Source organism: Maylandia zebra, linkage group LG4 (genome assembly GCF_041146795.1).
Source record: "Maylandia zebra isolate NMK-2024a linkage group LG4, Mzebra_GT3a, whole genome shotgun sequence".
Taxonomy (NCBI): Eukaryota; Metazoa; Chordata; class Actinopteri; order Cichliformes; family Cichlidae; genus Maylandia; species Maylandia zebra.
In genome coordinates, this window is record NC_135170.1 from 17278404 (window position 1) to 17295104 (window position 16701).

Below are 16701 nucleotides of genomic sequence, written 5' to 3' on the forward strand. Positions count from 1 at the left end.
CTGGATTACTGTGTGGAACCTGCACGGCTTGACAGTGAGCACACTGAACTCTCACACTTGACTTAATTATAGGCTGCAGTCATGCGCAGAAATAAAAGTCATTAGTAGATTAATTAAAGCTCAGCCAGAGAGCGCAGAAGAGTGCGCCGTCTGTGCCTTACTTTACGCACAGAAATGCACAGAAATCAACAAGTGGCTCATAGTCAGTGTGCATTGGGAATAACTCAGATACTAAACTGCAATACACGGGGTTTTGTAACGAAGCTGTTTTGCGTGAAGTCATTAGCATTTGTAGTTTAAAAAACCAGCGGGGGTATAGGTTTTCTGAGAAATATTAACATGCTTCAACAGTGCTACTTGAAAAACAATTAGATTGTCACTACAAATAAACAAAATTGTGGGCTCTTTGCATAAAAATGGGTACTGATATTAAATATATATGACATGGATTAGGATTAAAATAAAAACCTGTCTGTGTCCACAAAGCCACTTACGGTATAGTATTATGAATTATTTTTAGTAGTAGAGTAGCTGCACTCCCCCTGGTGGAGAAAATGTGTCACAACGACAACTTATACCAAGTCACCCAAATGGTAATCCACTGACTTGAACGTTGTGGTTCCAGTAGTGCGATTAGAGGAGCAATGAATCAGAGCGGTAATTCAACTGAGCATATTCATGAATCCATAAAGGGAAACATTTAGGCTCTTAAAAGGAGATAAAGCTCATATTTACCTGTTCACATGTTGAAAAGAAAAACAGCCTATTAACATTTTTTAAGGGATAGTTTCATTACATTTGTAATGAAACTATCCCTTAGATAGTTTCATTACACAGAGATTTACACCTCTGTGTAGGGACAGAGATTTACACACTGGACATCTTTGTACTGAAGGAGTAACCATGCAGCTAGAATGCACATTATAAGTGCTCTTCTGCAAGGCAAAGCTCACAGCAGGATAGTAAATCCTAAACTAATTGTACAGCTGAAAATGTCTTGTATTACTCACTATCACATGCAATAATAGATGGAAAGTAAATCTTTTTTTTTTTTAGAACAGCCTAAATGTGGAAAATGTCCTGTTGGTACACATGCTTGAAACTGAAAGTGATTGTTGTTTTCTGGCATGAATTCACATTTCAGTGAAAAAAAACAAAACAAGCAAACAAACAAAAACAAAAACTTTGTTCTTATAGGTTGATCTAATCATCACATTAGCTGTCAGTCAGGAAAAGACCATAGGATAGTTTGTTGTGGAAACCACATGGGACACAGTGTCTTTAATCACCAACGTCAGATCACAGAAAGCATCAAACACAGAGTTGATTCTATGCAACCTCGTGCAGTATCAACATGCTGTGCAACAGCCAGGTCAGACATGATGAAATTAGCTGAAATGACCAGCTGGTGTCACTACATTACAGCTTAAAAGGCCTCTGTTCATTTTCTGCTGCATGCCTACCTGCGTAAAGTCAATGTGGAATCCCTTTGTGCTCAGAAATAAAACATTAACCTTAGGGTTGTATTTGTCATCTTACATTTTGTTGTAAACCATCAATATTCACCTTAAGGTTGATAAAGAACCTCAGCCAAGGTGTGAGAGCTAAACAAGGCCTGGTTGAGTTAAGCCTCAAAAGTTGTTTCCTAAAATGTGATTAATTGCAACATTATTCTGTAAATTACAGATTATCTTTTTCAGGCATTAATTCTTTCAGTCATTACACACCAAGTAAAAATTGTGTATAGCGAATGGTTAATAAGTGATTCACTCTTTAACTATTCGCTTTGGTTTCCATTGGGTAACAAGAACCCAAGAAAGAGACAACTAGAATAAATAAATAGCATCCTGGATATTTAATTTATTCTTATTATTTTTGTGACTGTGCGATTAGCAGGTAGAAACTAAAGACAAGTTCATGAATACAAAGTAAAAGGACAAATAAATTAGATCTTTACCAACAGCTTTTATGGTGGCTTTGGCCTCGGCTCAAATGAAACTTAATTTCTCTGAATGAGTGGAGGTGGTGTGCTTGAGTAAGACTGTGCTACATTGGTGAGAAAGAATGCAGTGCGGATCGCGTTAGGCTCTGGGCATAAGCCACAGGCAGTTGTTGGTTGAAATACCTGTGATAAGGAAGGAGAAGTTCACCAAGATGCAGAGAAAGAATCTCAGGGAGGGAGGGAGAGAGCCAACCTCTGTATCTGTGTGTTATAGGAGGGAATAAAACAATGCAGTGTGACTACGAAAGGACGCCAGACTTGTTTTTCTTGTTTTGGCACATCCCAAGGAGGAAAGACATCCTCTCGCAAAACAGCCAAACTCACTACAGTCACTTGAGCAGGAGGAGTGGTGTCTTTACCCCGGATTCAAACACGCGAGACACACCAAAAGGTACGTTGATGTATGTCGGTTTAAAGAATTAGCTTGTGTAAAGTGTATGTGTGTGTGTGAGAGAGAGAGGGTGAGAAAGAGAAAGAGAGGGGGAAAAACAGAGGTAGGAACTGAGAGAGACAGATACACCTGTTAGATCTAGGACGGCTATCTTGTGTCAGTAATGTTTCTCAGAGGAGTACATTTGGGGCGGTGTACAAACAGGTGCTCAAAACGTCAGTGCGTGTATTTGCTTGCTGTTAATTGCATGAACTGCTGAAGGAGAAAGGCAGAAAGATGAGATGTCAGGATAGAAAGCTACTGTATGACCTGTAAAGGACAGCCTTTTAAGAAAAACTGAGCTGTGGTGGAGTTTCTCTGTCGCGCTTTGATTGTTGCATCATCTGCATACCATCTGGTATCTTTTCCTGTAGTGTACCTGTCACTTACCTGCATGTGAACATGCCAGTATGCACAATGCTGAATACTCGGCATTCTTACAATCAGCCTGTGGTATGTGCCATTGTTGTGCTCTTAATCATCTTTTCTTTTTGATGTAATGGGTATAATTAATATGACGCCAAGATGTCAGGCAGGCAAAGTTAATGAGAATCTTTTATATCATTGAAGACTAGTTATCTACATGTGAACGTTTAAAAACGCTAAGGACGAGAGATCAAATATAACAATTCAAGTGGGACAAGAAAGGAGACATAAAAAAAGGGTAAATGTCATTGCTGTGCTACCAAAACATCATTCCCCATTCTGTGTATATTACATTGAATTCTGTTTATGTCCACGTGAAACAGATGTCAACATCACTTCCATCGGTGCTCCCTAGAAAGCCTTCAGGTGTCCGAGTTATGGTCCTTAAAGGACAGCAGGAGCTTTCTGATGGGGTTCCTAACAAGTCTGGCAAAGGTACACTCCTCTCCAAGAATGTGGTGTTGGCAAAAACATGTGTTTCCATCTTTTGCATATGCTTTTTGTAAACTTTGAATTAATGGCCTTGTTCTATTTCTGCTCAGAGAATGGTACCAGTGGGGAGTCGAATCAGATCCCTCCACTGAATGCAGACAGAGAAGTGGTACGTACTCATACGCCTCTTTTTTTGTATATATGAGTGGGTACAAACAAGACTTGGAAATTATCAACACAATCAGAAAATCACACACATATGAACAATAACCCCAGATTTATTATCTAAACTTTAGAAACAGTAAACCGATGTGGTGTAGTGTTCTTTAAAATCAAAAACAAGCGATATGATGAGAGCCTCGTGTGTGAATCATTCCTCAGGAGATTATGAACCACTGCTTTGACGATGTGGAGCGATTCATGTCGCGCTTACAACAGGCGGCAGAAGCCCAGACTGTCCTCAACCAAAGGAAAAAGAAAAACGAGAGGAAGACCAAGAAGGATAAAAAGACCCAAGAAGGTGAGGACCTCGACAATTTCTGACCAAAATAAATGACTTATATTGGAAACAAGGAAACCTGTCTCTTCGAGTGATACCGAAGAGCCAGATATGTTTTGGATAAGGTTGAAATTTAAAATGTAGGTTAGCAGATGAAAGTGAGCTTCAGACATGTGGAGGAAGGAGCGATTGACATTGACTCAATATTTTACACACTGAAACTCAACAGGCAGGATGAAAAAAAACCAAACATTCGAGTAACGCAGAAAATTCCTGCACATCGTGAGAATGTCTAAGACACAAGGCATGCAAGTACCTGAACACGTTTATGCACTGCTGTTTCTTCATATAGCATGATATTATTATGTTTTATATTGGGCACAATTAATGTCTGAGTCTGAGTCACTAAGTATTTCTCTTTTTGTCTAACTTGGCAAACTCATCTGGGTGTTTCCTAAATTAACACTGGGATGGACTAAAGGAAGGCTCTTATTAGTCATTACTTTGTCTTATACGAGCACTTGCTGTGACAAGCTAGAACAAAGGTCATGGTATGTTGTGCTTCTAGTATTTCTGTTCATTTCTACTTTTGTTTTTCAGAATTTTCCCCAAACTAAAGTGTTAGCATCCACATGATAGTCTGTATCATGCTCCAGATATACTCCGTTCAGTTCAATTTTATTTGCATAGTGACCAAGAAGCCCACAATAATACAGAGAAAACAGAAAAAAACAATAATCAAGTGACCCCCCCACCCCTCCCAATGAGCAAGCACTTTAGTGAAAGTGGGAAGGAAAAGCTCCCTTTTAACAGGAAGAGACCTCCAGCAGAACCAGGCTCAAGGACAGGGTGAAGGCTCTGCTTCCCATTGTACTTTTAAACACCATAAGAACCTCAAGTAACTGAGGAGCAAAGTGCTCTATTGGGGTGATATGTTACTATTTGGTCTTTAAGATAAGATGGGGTCTGATTACTCAAGACCTTGTATGTGAGTAGAATGATGTTAAACTTGATTCTAGATTTGGTAAATGTATCGGTAAAAGCAATACTTGTACGCTGTGGTTATAACAACCTTATGTTTTATGTCTATGGTGTATATATTTTGCTGTTCTGTGTGCAGATGGTTTGTTGACCATGAAAGCCAGTCCTCCCCCAGAAGAAGACTTTGTGAACATCTTTCAGAAAATCAAGTACTCCTTCAGTCTGCTGGTATGATTAGACTACGTTCTATTTAAGCATAAAGAGATTTCTTTGATAAATACAAAAAACAAAATTGATTTTTTTCAGGACCGCCTGAAGTCATACATCTCACAGCCCAATGCCCCAGAGCTGCTCCACCACATCTTTGTGCCTCTCAGACTGGTGAGACCTCATTTAGTGCTTTTTCTTCTTTTCCTCTTTCTTTGATCTTTACTGTAGAGACCTCTCTCTTACAGATGGTGAATACCACTGGGGGGCCAGCATTAGCTGCATCCATCATCAGTCCTGCTTTGACCAATGGTGCCGTTAAACTGCTCCAGGAACATCTGACTTTAGAGGAAAATGAGCTGTGGACTTCACTGGGGACCAGCTGGACCTCACCCAGGTGTGTGTGTGTGTGTGTGTGTGTGTGTGTGTGTGTGTGTGTGTGTGTGTGTGTGTCAGCTTTACTAGAGACTGTGCACAACACGGTTTTAATGACAGGCTCGTTCCACTTTCTCCAGCTCCCACCTCGGTGTGACTGTTCCTCCGTATACACCTGTCTTTCTGGATGGGTGGAAGCCTCAGACTCATGACTCTACTGGCCAGCCTTTTGAAGATCCCATCGAGCTTCAGCACAAAGTAGATGCTTTCAATGAAACCAAGCAGAAACAAAGTCAGCAGGAAGAAGCTCAACAGGCAGCACAGAGCCCCAGGTAGGCCACTGAAGAAGTGTAAATACATACAAATAGAGCAAGACATTATTATGGTTTCATAGCAGTTGTGATTGTTTTTGTGGAGGCTGTATTCTTACTGGCTAGAATCAAATCAGTCAAATGCTTTTAGTGGCAAACCATGATTAAGATTACTGATATCTGGCTCCAATTTCATGTTTATTTTTTTTATGTTTTGCATATCTTTTAAATACTATCTGTTTTTCAGAGACGGAAATGGACATGCGCATGGTGAGAGCCATTACCGCTGCAGTTACGACTTTGTCGCCAGAAACAGCAGTGAACTCTCTGTGCTAAAAGGAGAAACACTTGAGGTACACACCCTGAAATATGGGTGGCGATCTGAATACAAAAGTAGAGTTTAGATCCAGGAGTACGTCACACAACTTGGCTAATGAGAGTCATCTTTCCGTAGGTGATTGACTCATCAAAACGCTGGTGGAAGTGTCGGAACAGCTATGGCGAGATAGGATTTGTTCCTTTTAACATTTTGGAGCCTGTGTCTGCTCTGAATAAGATGGAGAAAGATGGCTCAGTGGTGCACAGGGAGTCACAGGTATAAGACGACACACAGCTACACAAATACACAGAATTTTATTTGTGCCACTGCCTCAGAAACTGTACATACTGTGATTTCTTGGCTAATGTTGTCATGTAGTTTTTGTTCATTCCTGCTTTTTTTTCCCACAACAAAAGGCAGGTCCTGTCCCTCACTCAAAGCGCTTCTCATACACCCCATCAAGCGGGGGTCCCACTACAGCAACCCCAGCAGTGCGACCTCAAAGCATGGTTTTACCATCTACAAGGATGCAGGGAGATGAACCTGACAGAGGTAAATTAATATGGGCAGACAGAAACGTCATAAACACATACAGTGGGGCAAAAAAGTATTTAGTCAGCCACCGATTGTGCAAGTTCCCCCACTTAAAATGATGACAGAGGTCAGTAATTTGCACCAGAGGTACACTTCAACTGTGAGAGACAGAATGTGAAAAAAAAAATCCATGAATTCACATGGTAGGATTTGTAAAGAATTTATTCGTAAATTAGGGTAGAAAATAAGTATTTGGTCACCTCAAACAAGGAAAATCTCTGGCTCTCACAGACCTGTAACGTCTTCTGTAAGAAGCTTTTCTGTCCCCCACTCGTTACCTGTATGAATGGCACCTGTTTTAACTCATCATCTGTATAAAAGACACCTGTCCACAGCCTCAAACAGTCAGACTCCAAACTCCGCCATGGCCAAGACCAAAGAGCTTTCGAAGGACACCAGGAAAAGTATTGTAGACCTGCACCAGACTGGGAAGAGTGAATCTACAATAGGCAAGCAGCTTGGTGTGAAAAAATCAACTGTGGGAGCAATCATCAGAAAATGGAAGACATACAAGACCACTGATAATCTCCCTCGATCTGGGGCTCCACGCAAGATCTCATCCCGTGGGGTCAAAATGATCATGAGAACGGTGAGCAAAGATCCCAGAACCACACGGGGGGACCTGGTGAATGACCTGCAGAGAGCTGGGACCAAAGTAACAAAGGTCACCATCAGTAACACACTACAACGGCAGGGAATCAAATCCCGCAGTGCCAGACGTGTTCCGCTGCTGAAGCCAGTGCATGTCCAGGCCCGTCTGAAGTTTGCCAGAGAGCACATGGATGATACAGCAGAGGATTGGGAGAATGTCATGTGGTCAGATGAAACCAAAGTAGAACTTTTTGGTATAAACTCAACTCGTCGTGTTTGGAGGAAGAAGAATACTGAGTTGCATCCCAAGAACACCATACCTACTGTGAAGCATGGGGGTGGAAACATCATGCTATGGGGCTGTTTTTCTGCCAAGGGGACAGGACGACTGATCCGTGTTAAGGACAGAATGAATGGGGCCATGTATCGTGAGATTTTGAGCCAAAACCTCCTTCCATCAGTGAGAACCTTGAAGATGAAATGAGGCTGGGTCTTCCAACATGACAATGATCCAAAACACACCGCCCGGGCAACAAAGGAGTGGCTCCGTAAGAAGCATTTGAAAGTCCTGGAGTGGCCTAGCCAGTCTACAGACCTCAACCCCATAGAAAATCTGTGGCGGGAGTTGAAAGTCCGTGTTGCTCGGCGACAGCCCCAAAACATCACTGCTCTCGAGAAGATCTGCATGGAGGAATGGGCCAAAATACCAGCTACTGTGTGTGCAAACCTGGTAAAGACCTATAGTAAACGTTTGACCTCTGCTATTGCCAACAAAGGTTATGTTACAAAGTATTGAGTTGTATTTTTGTTATTGACCAAATACTTATTTTCCACCCTGATTTACGAATAAATTCTTTACAAATCCTACCATGTGAATTCATGGATTTTTTTTTTCACATTCTGTCTCTCACAGTTGAAGTGTACCTCTGGTGCAAATTACTGACCTCTGTCATCATTTTAGGTGGGGGAACTTGCACAATCGGTGGCTGACTAAATACTTTTTTGCCCCACTGTATGAAAACTAAGAAAATTGACACGTTTTACTATTTCATGACATTTGAATTTGATGGCAGGAGCACATCTAGAAAAAAGTTGGTACAAGAAATGCCTGGAAAAGTAACCGGTACTAAAAAGAAATAGCTGGAGGAACATTTTGTAGGCAAGGCTAACTGGCAACCAGTCACAAACATGAAATAAATCATCTATGAGAGGGTATAGTATCATCAAAAGATTCAGAGAATCTGGAGAAATCTTAAGGGACAGGCTGAAAATCAAGTTAAAATATAGATTTGTGAAGTTTGCAAATCACTGGAATATGTTCTTATTTAAAGTTTTCAATCTTAAAACGTATTTAATGGTTTTAATATAAATTTAAAATGTTTTTTTTTATTATAATATAAGATGTATTTCTGCTTTGGAATTTAAGTTGCTTGGTATTACAAAAAGAACACTTTGTAAAGGGGAATATAAATATAACTTTTACTTTAGTTTGATATGTGTAAAATGTAATTCAGCAAAGGTCTAGTATAGATTTTTATTTCAGCTGACTAAAGTGTTTTTCATAATCAAAATCATGATGTTTATTGCATTATATGACATGAATTCCTGCTTTCACATAAATCAAACAGGCAAGGCTCATAGTTGTTGATGTTAAGCAATAAGTGCAACTCCAGCTACAACTGTACAGGTGTATATAAATGCAGTTGTTTTTCTTCTTTGTACAGTTCTGATAATGAATGATGAGCTTCTACAAAGGATAGCCCGGAGAAGAGGCTCATTTAAACAGACAGCTGATAACTCTACACCTCTGAACTATGGCTCTCCATCTTCTGAGGTGGCAGCCTGGCTTACTGCCAAAGGCTTCAGCGCAGTGTGAGTACTCCACAAACATATTTGTTCATATTAGCTAGAGTTAGTACTCAAGCTCCACTAAGGAATAGCATGTTTAAACATGCTGTTTAATTTTTATATTATATTGGTTTTGCGCATTAGCACTAGCACTCCTGCTAGCCAGGAGATAAATGTGTGCAATACTGCAGATGTAGGTTTCAAAAACCCTGAAGTTGTATAAGGATTAAAATAGCTTAAGTATTGTAGCTTTACTGTTTATCATAGCTTTACTGGGTAATGAATTGGACTTAAAAGTCAAGTTCTTCTTTAGAAATTAAAAGGTGAATATTAAAAATAGGATCTTTTTCACAGTGAAAGCACAAAAATGCTGATCTTGTAATTCATTCCTGCTCAGCACTGTTGAGAGCCTGGGAATTTTAAACGGAGCGCAGCTGTTCTCCCTAAATAAGGAGGAGTTTGTTGCAGTGGCACCAGAAGAGGGTGAAAATGTTTACAGCCAGATAATGGCAGAGAAGACTCTGCTTAAGGTTTGTTCCCTATTTTTTTTTTTTTTATCTGGATGTACTAGTTTGTGTGTATGTGTGTATTTGCAAAGATATGCTTGGGTGAGTGTTGAGTCATTTGTTTGCTCAGCCTTGACTTATGCACAGACTTACATTATTGCCACTGCCCCAAACTGATTAAAGATTTACAATGGCAAAAACGTGAGCAATTTCAAATTGAATGCACTCCTGTATAAATTAGTTTTTAAAATGTGGTCATAGTTTCATTTAAGTGGAAGTAAATGCCAAACACAATCTATTTGAAGTATTTGCAACATTTAAATATTTACAAATGAACATACCTATTCACAAATTTTGTCAACAAAACTTAATTGGGGTAAGAACATTTGTCAACTTGTCTATTTAAAAAAAAAGAAAAGAAAAAAAAAGGAAGATTGTAAATCAGAGCAAATTTAACTAGTAAAAAAAACAAACTATCCACAAGATAGTCCATGTTTATGTGTCACATGTTGCCTATACTTGGTGTGGGTGGGCAGCTTTTGTGATTTTTCTTGCTTTTAGTAAATAGACTTCATAAACAGATAGTTTTTGGTGATGTGTCTAAATCTGATTTTCTTTTAAAAATATGATCAAGAACTTTAATTTCATTAAGAAGTGAAAACAAATTATATCTTCTGTCCTCCCCAGAATGCACAAAAACTTTAGAACTGGATGCTTCGATGGATCCAAGAGTTAAAGATTAACTCACAAAGAAAGAGTGATGTATTGTAACAGAGTTAAAATATCCTTTAATACAGATGTGACATGAATGCTTATTTGATATAGAGGTAATGCTCATATTTTAATCACAGAGTCTGCTAATTTATCAACAAAAACAACAGATTTTAGAAGAAATTCTATTTAAATACTCTGGGAACCAATTTGTTGTTGTTGTTGTCGTCTGGTTTTTAGTTTGACATGTTTGTAATCTTCATGCAGGTTTAATTGTATTCCTTCCATGCAGTGCATGATTTTTTTTTTTTTTTTTTTATTTTTTACAGCTAACATATTTGTATGACAGTAACCCCCCAACCTAAAATATATGCTGTCTTTCAATGCTTATAACCCTGAAATACCATAATTTACAACACTGAGATATATATGTGTGTGTGTGTGTGTGTGTGTGTGTGTGTGTGTGTGTGTGTGTGTGTGTGTATAAAGATGGCTGGCTAGCTAGCTAGCTAGCTAGCTAGATATAGATATATATATATATATATATATATATATATATATATATATATATATATATATATATGAACTGTATTTCATTATTTTGCTTGTTGTTATATATAAATTATACATAAAAAGATGGCAATTGCATATAGACTCCTCACTTTAATACTTAAGAAATTTTGAAGCAGTGCAAAGAGTTAAAACATGATTAAAAATAACCACGAGAAAGCGATACTACAAATGTAAACTCACATAAAAACTCTGATACCTGATAGCAGTTAGTTAACATTATGGGGGAAACTCTTGTTTAATTTCTTGAGAGGTAGAAAGATTATTTCATGTTTTCAGTTAAAAAAAAATGTATCACAAAATTTCAAATCACATATAAAATTGCACTTAGGTTATCTGAGGACAGAGGTCAAGTAAACAGTTTAATTATGTATACATTAAATAATAATTATATTTGTTAATGAGAATAATCACATTACAGTGGGCCAGATGTGGGGAAGGGGAACTAACAGTATAAACCACACACACACACACACACACACACACACACACACACACACACACACACTCACTCTTTGTTAGACCAAATGCATATAACTATTAACCAGAAACAATGCACTTATGGTACAAAAACAGCTCTGATCAGTCTTCTAACTGGACCCTGTAGTATCAAGCACCAAGACATTAGCAGCAGATCCTTCAAGTCTTAACCTAAAAGGTTGTATTTCTGTGCGTTAGACTCGTTTTTCTGGCACGGCCCACAGATACTCAATCAGATCATAATCTGAGGAATTTGGAAGCCAAGTCAACACTTCGAGCTTTCTGTCATGTTCTTCATACCATTACTGAATTATTTCTGCAAAGTGGGTAGATGTATTACTCTGCTGGAGTAGGCAGGCACACTGAAAGACTTGCAGATCAAAAAAAAAAAAAAAAAAAAAAAAAAGGTAGAGAAACATTTTTTGCCCGTGATCGTTTTGTGTTTCTTTGTGATCCAAAACTCACATCTGTTTGTGTGGACTTTGTATCTCATTATGGCTGTTTGCAAACTTTACAGCCATTCTGCACCTAAACATTGCTCTCTATTTGCAGAGATTTTCTAACTTTTTGGTTGTTGTTCATTTTTCTTTCTTTGAAAAGATAGTTACCTTCATGAATGAAGCAGAAACTGACAAGCAGAGGGTCTAGATCAGGAGCCGCTTAGCCTTTGGGGTACCTTAAGTGCATGCCCAGTAGTCCCAGTCAGTATTTTTCCATGGCTGTAGCTGGTTGGTATATAGCAATAATAATCCAATGCTAAGACTAAGATGCCTACTGTATTATATGTACATATGCGTAGTTGGTATTTTAAAATCTCACATTTGCTTTAGCAAAAATCTTTTGATTCTTAGTGCACTTAATGAGGTAAATTACTTAGAGAGAGAAACTGTGGTGGCACTGTCATTAGGCAGCAGGAGAAGAGGTAGTTATTACTGATTCTCACTGCCTTGAACTGTCAAGCATCTTCAGTCCTCCATCATGTTGCCCTGGTTGCAGCATTCCCAGTTCAGGAGATCCTTTCCCTGAAACCACAGCTGGATCTCCCGTCGAGCACCCTCCAGTGAATCACTGGCATGGACAACGTTCCTTTAAGTGACCAACACACATGGTTACTGTACTGCCACGTCATAAAAGCACATACCTTCATAGGCTTTAATGTTAAAAATCAGTTTTATGTCACAAATATCAGCACACATAATGAAATGAAATAAAGTCAGGTTACCTGCTGACATGGACGCTGAAATCTCCTCTGACTGTGCCCGCCTGGGCTTCAGTTGGGTTAGTGTGTCCTACCATTTTACGTGATGTCTGGACTACATTGGGCCCCTCCCATACCTAAATAAAAGTAAAGCAGCATGTGTTGGCAAGACTGATAAACCTACTGAAGAACTATAACAAGAATAAGCAGAAAAGTAACAAGGAGAAAACCAGGAGTATCCTCGAAAGAGGCAGACAGAGGAGCACTCACCATGACCACCACAGGCCCTGAGGTCATGTAATGCTGCAGACTAGGATAGAAGGGCTTAGCTCTCAGCTCACGGTAGTGCTGAGACAGGAGATCCTCAGACACCTTTCAAACAGAGACAGATTCAACAAGAAACTTGCAGATCACACACACACACACACACACACACACACACACACTTCAAACTCTTATACCTGCACCATCTTCAGGCCAACCAGCTTGAATCCCCGCTGCTCAAACCGGTGAATTATTTGCCCGACAAGACGGCGTTGAACTCCATCTGGTTTCACGGCTATGAGAGTCCTCTCCCTCACATCTGGAAGACCTGATGTGAGCAGACACAAAAGAGGAGCAATGGTTGTTAACCATACTGCAGGGAAGACTATAAAAAATACCAAACTAAAGTCTGCAGGTGTCTCAGTTTATGTGTGGTATGTGTGGTATTTATCATATCAACATTTATCATATCAACACACATGCACGCACAGACGTGCATTTGTGTGTGTGTGGGACACAACGTCCCCACAGCACAATAAACTAACGCGCGCATGCGAGTTTGCACCCCTAAAACAGACCAACAACCCTCACTGAACAAAACTGCATATGAGAGGTATGGCTTTTGTTTAGCTACAGAACACACAGAATAGAAGCTGCACACAGCCCCTTATGAATGACTGCACGCTATCAATTATTCACACGTGACTATCCACGAGAACTGCAGTCTCCTTGCATCTTTAAGACCGGCTGTGACAGCGAAATACAGCGACACCATAGCGGGCTGGATGGAAGTCTGGTTCTGGCACAGAGGTTTGGGTGTGTTGTATGGGACTTGCGTTTTGTGTGTCGGTATTGCGCACCGTTTAACTTTTGTTCCCCTAACCTAGTTCCAGTTCATGACCCGAGCTTTTGGCAAGCAAGTTTGTTTTCCCAAATGTGCCCGTTAAGTTTGGGTCAAATAAACTTTGCCTTGGACTCTGCGCCTTGGACCGAGTCTAACAGACTAAAGTTTGTTAGACTCGGTGCTAACAGAAATCTTTTAAAATCGGTTTCGACAGTGACAGTTTGAGTGTCATTTTCACTGTGTAAAAATCGCGTATTCAAGATACTGTGCACATTTTTAATTCGCAATTCATGAACATTCACTTAAAAACATAAAATTTGCATCCAACTGCTTTAAATCGCCACTTCTTAACAAACGAATCGCGTAAGTTCTATCTGAAGGACTAATACTTATCTACTATGCAAAACATATGGCTTTACTTAGCAGCTGGTACAAAATGAGTCACTTACTTGATTTGTTTCTTCGCCAGGTAGATCTGTATCCACCCCACAGCTGAGAAGGAAAACCAGGTAACAGACCTTTTGTGGATTCTTGAGTCCTCCAATAAAAGTGTTGGAGAAGTCTGTTAAAAACGCGCAGCTGCAGCATGGCCGTAATGTGACGTGCGTTTTATCAGCCTCTACTGAGTGAAGTCAACCCTCATCAATAAAAACTCACGAGTGATCCCTCTGTGCGTCTCTCCTCATTGTCACTCAATCTGAAATTTAACTCCAGTGATGCCAGACCTGTGTTAGTTCTCCGTACACGCGTGCGTCACTCAAAATCTCCCTTCGCTTTCAACCCGATGGATTTCAAAAGAAACACTTCCACGCATAAATCTTATTTAGTTGATATTTTCGCCTTTCTGCAGGTGAAATCCAGCTCAGTTTAAGAGCTGAACACTGATCTTGCTCTTCACTTTGCCCTTTTTTTGTTGAAAATGTGTATTTCTAAATAATAACAAAACACTTAGGAGACGCAAAGCAGAAGCAAAGATATGTTAAAATGGCCATTTTATGACCATTCAGCCTCCGAAATGCATCTTTTTGTTGTTTTAAAGTAACATCTGTACTTGCCAGATGTCTGTTAGTCATTCAGCCTCCACAACTCACATTTGCAAATCTGTGATTTTCTTTAGATCTGGCACTTACCGCAATTTACAATTGCAACTGTTAGGTGGTATTTCAACAAAAATATTTAAATGACCTGTGGATGTAACTAGAACTTCACTGAAATTAAGGATTTGATCAGCATCAAATACAAGCTTAACAAATTGGATATACAGGGCTGTATGAAAAAGTATTTGTCGCCTTCCTGGTTTCTTAGTTTTCTGAGTATTTGTCACTCTTTCATATTTTAGTTTATCAAACAAATTTTAATATTCGACAAAGATAGTTCAATCAATTACAGCAAGTCGTCAAGGTCTGAAGCAGCAAAGCAGACTCAGACGGTCACACTACCACCACCATGTTTGACTGTTGGTATGATGTTCTTTTTATGAAATGCTGTTCTAGTTTTTTGCAGATGTAACAGGACTGAAACCTTCTAAAAAGTTCAGGTTTCTTTCTTGAGTCCACAGAATATTTTCCCAGAAGTCTTGGGGATCATTAACATGGTTTTTGGTAAATGTGAAATGAGCCTTAGAGTTCTTTTTGGTATTCTTCTTTGAACTCCTGTGGAGGCTTTTTTGCCTGGACTCTTTCTTATTGTTGAATCATGAACTAGATGTTGTTCTGGGTTATATGTGAACACCTGGACGAGTCGTCAGTGCACTCACCATTCACCACTGTTTCAAATTTTCTCCATTTGTGGATAATGGTGTCATGTGCTGCTTTTTCTTTGTTTTTTTGCGTATCTTACTTTGTCAGACAGGTTCTGGTTAAGTGATTTCTTGATCCAACAGGTCTGGCAGTAATCTGTCCTGGGTGTGGTGAGTGAAACTGAACTCAGCTTTCAAAAAAAAAAAAAAAGAAAAAAAAAAAGGAAAAATGTGGTTAATCACAATTAACTCATGATTCATGAAGGTAGGTTTGGATAACTTTTTTCCATTAATAAGTTAACTCATGATTTAAAAACCGAAATCGGGAAGGGGAAACATACTTTTTTCCTGTCACAGCATATCTCAGTGGCAACAGGTCTTATGGAGTGATGAACTCACTTTTGAAAACTTTGGTTCAAGTCATTTTCAGTAATATAGAGGTGGTCAGGATAAATGTACAACAGTGAATGTCTAGTCATTTGTAACATGGTGAAAGGGTTGAGGAAATTATGAATGCAGAAAAGTAGTCAGATTATCATCCAACATGAAATACCACCAGGCAACAGCTTCATTAGTCAGCATGACAATGATCACAAAGGAGTGTAGCAAAATCATACCTGGATAGAAAAACACAAAATGGAGCACTTAGATGAGACATGGATCGGCCTCTCCAGAGCCCAGACTGCAACATTACTGAAGCAGCGTGGCATCATGTTGAAAAAGGACAGGAAAAATGCAGCCAACATCCAGAGAAGAGCTTTGAACGTGCTTCAAGAAGCCTGAAGAGAACTATTCCTGAAGACTAATTAGGTACATTACAAGACAGCGTGACTAAGAGAGTTCATGGTAAATGAACTGGTTCTTATATAGCGCTTTTCTACTCTGAGGACTTAAAGCACTTTATACAACAAATTCATTCACCCAATCACTTTTTTTCTAAAGTGTTAAGTGCTCCGTATCTAACATCCAGACACTTTCACACTCCGATAGATGCATCGGAGAGCAACATGGGGTTAGTATCCTGACTGGAGCAGAACCACCAACCTTCCAGTAGCTGACCTGCTCTGCCACCTGACATACAGCCACGCCAATACAGACAGTGCAGACGTATAAAGTTGGTCATATTGACTTCAGTTTTGTTAAAATTCCCTTATATGTGGATTTATATTTGCAGATTTTTCAATAAACTGCTGCTCCCTTTAAATTTTCCTAAGAATCATCTTTTTTGCAGTCTAGGCTTGACGCTGACTAGACTGCACGGTACTAATCAGCATCAAGGTGAAATTTTGTAACCAAAATCCTCTCTTATCAAACTGAGTGCACTTGACAGAGTCCACTAAGCAGTCACATTTAATGTAAGCTTAGGATACACAAA

The 16701-nt window shown here is 39.3% G+C and overlaps 2 protein-coding genes across 2 annotated transcripts; one reads left to right on the forward strand and one right to left on the reverse strand.

Moving 5' to 3' along the window:
• Positions 1-2297: 2297 nt before the first annotated feature.
• Positions 2298-10729, forward strand: eps8l1a (EPS8 signaling adaptor L1a). The gene is made up of 14 exons (XM_004573701.5): positions 2298-2393; positions 3182-3293; positions 3401-3459; positions 3672-3810; positions 4910-4998; positions 5077-5151; positions 5226-5374; positions 5493-5684; positions 5911-6016; positions 6118-6258; positions 6399-6534; positions 8892-9039; positions 9413-9545; positions 10209-10729. Exons 2-14 carry the CDS (start codon positions 3182-3184, stop codon positions 10224-10226), a joined length of 1497 nt encoding a protein of 498 aa, XP_004573758.2. The 5' UTR covers positions 2298-2393; the 3' UTR covers positions 10227-10729.
• A 151-nt stretch (positions 10730-10880) lies between these two features.
• Positions 10881-14287, reverse strand: nme4 (NME/NM23 nucleoside diphosphate kinase 4). The gene is made up of 5 exons (XM_004573702.5): positions 14038-14287; positions 12942-13072; positions 12751-12852; positions 12505-12617; positions 10881-12368 (listed from the first exon to the last, which is right to left on the reverse strand). The coding sequence occupies exons 1-5, from the start codon at positions 14174-14176 to the stop codon at positions 12248-12250; spliced, it is 606 nt and encodes a 201-aa protein (XP_004573759.1). The 5' UTR covers positions 14177-14287; the 3' UTR covers positions 10881-12247.
• Between the last annotated feature and the right edge of the window lie 2414 nt (positions 14288-16701).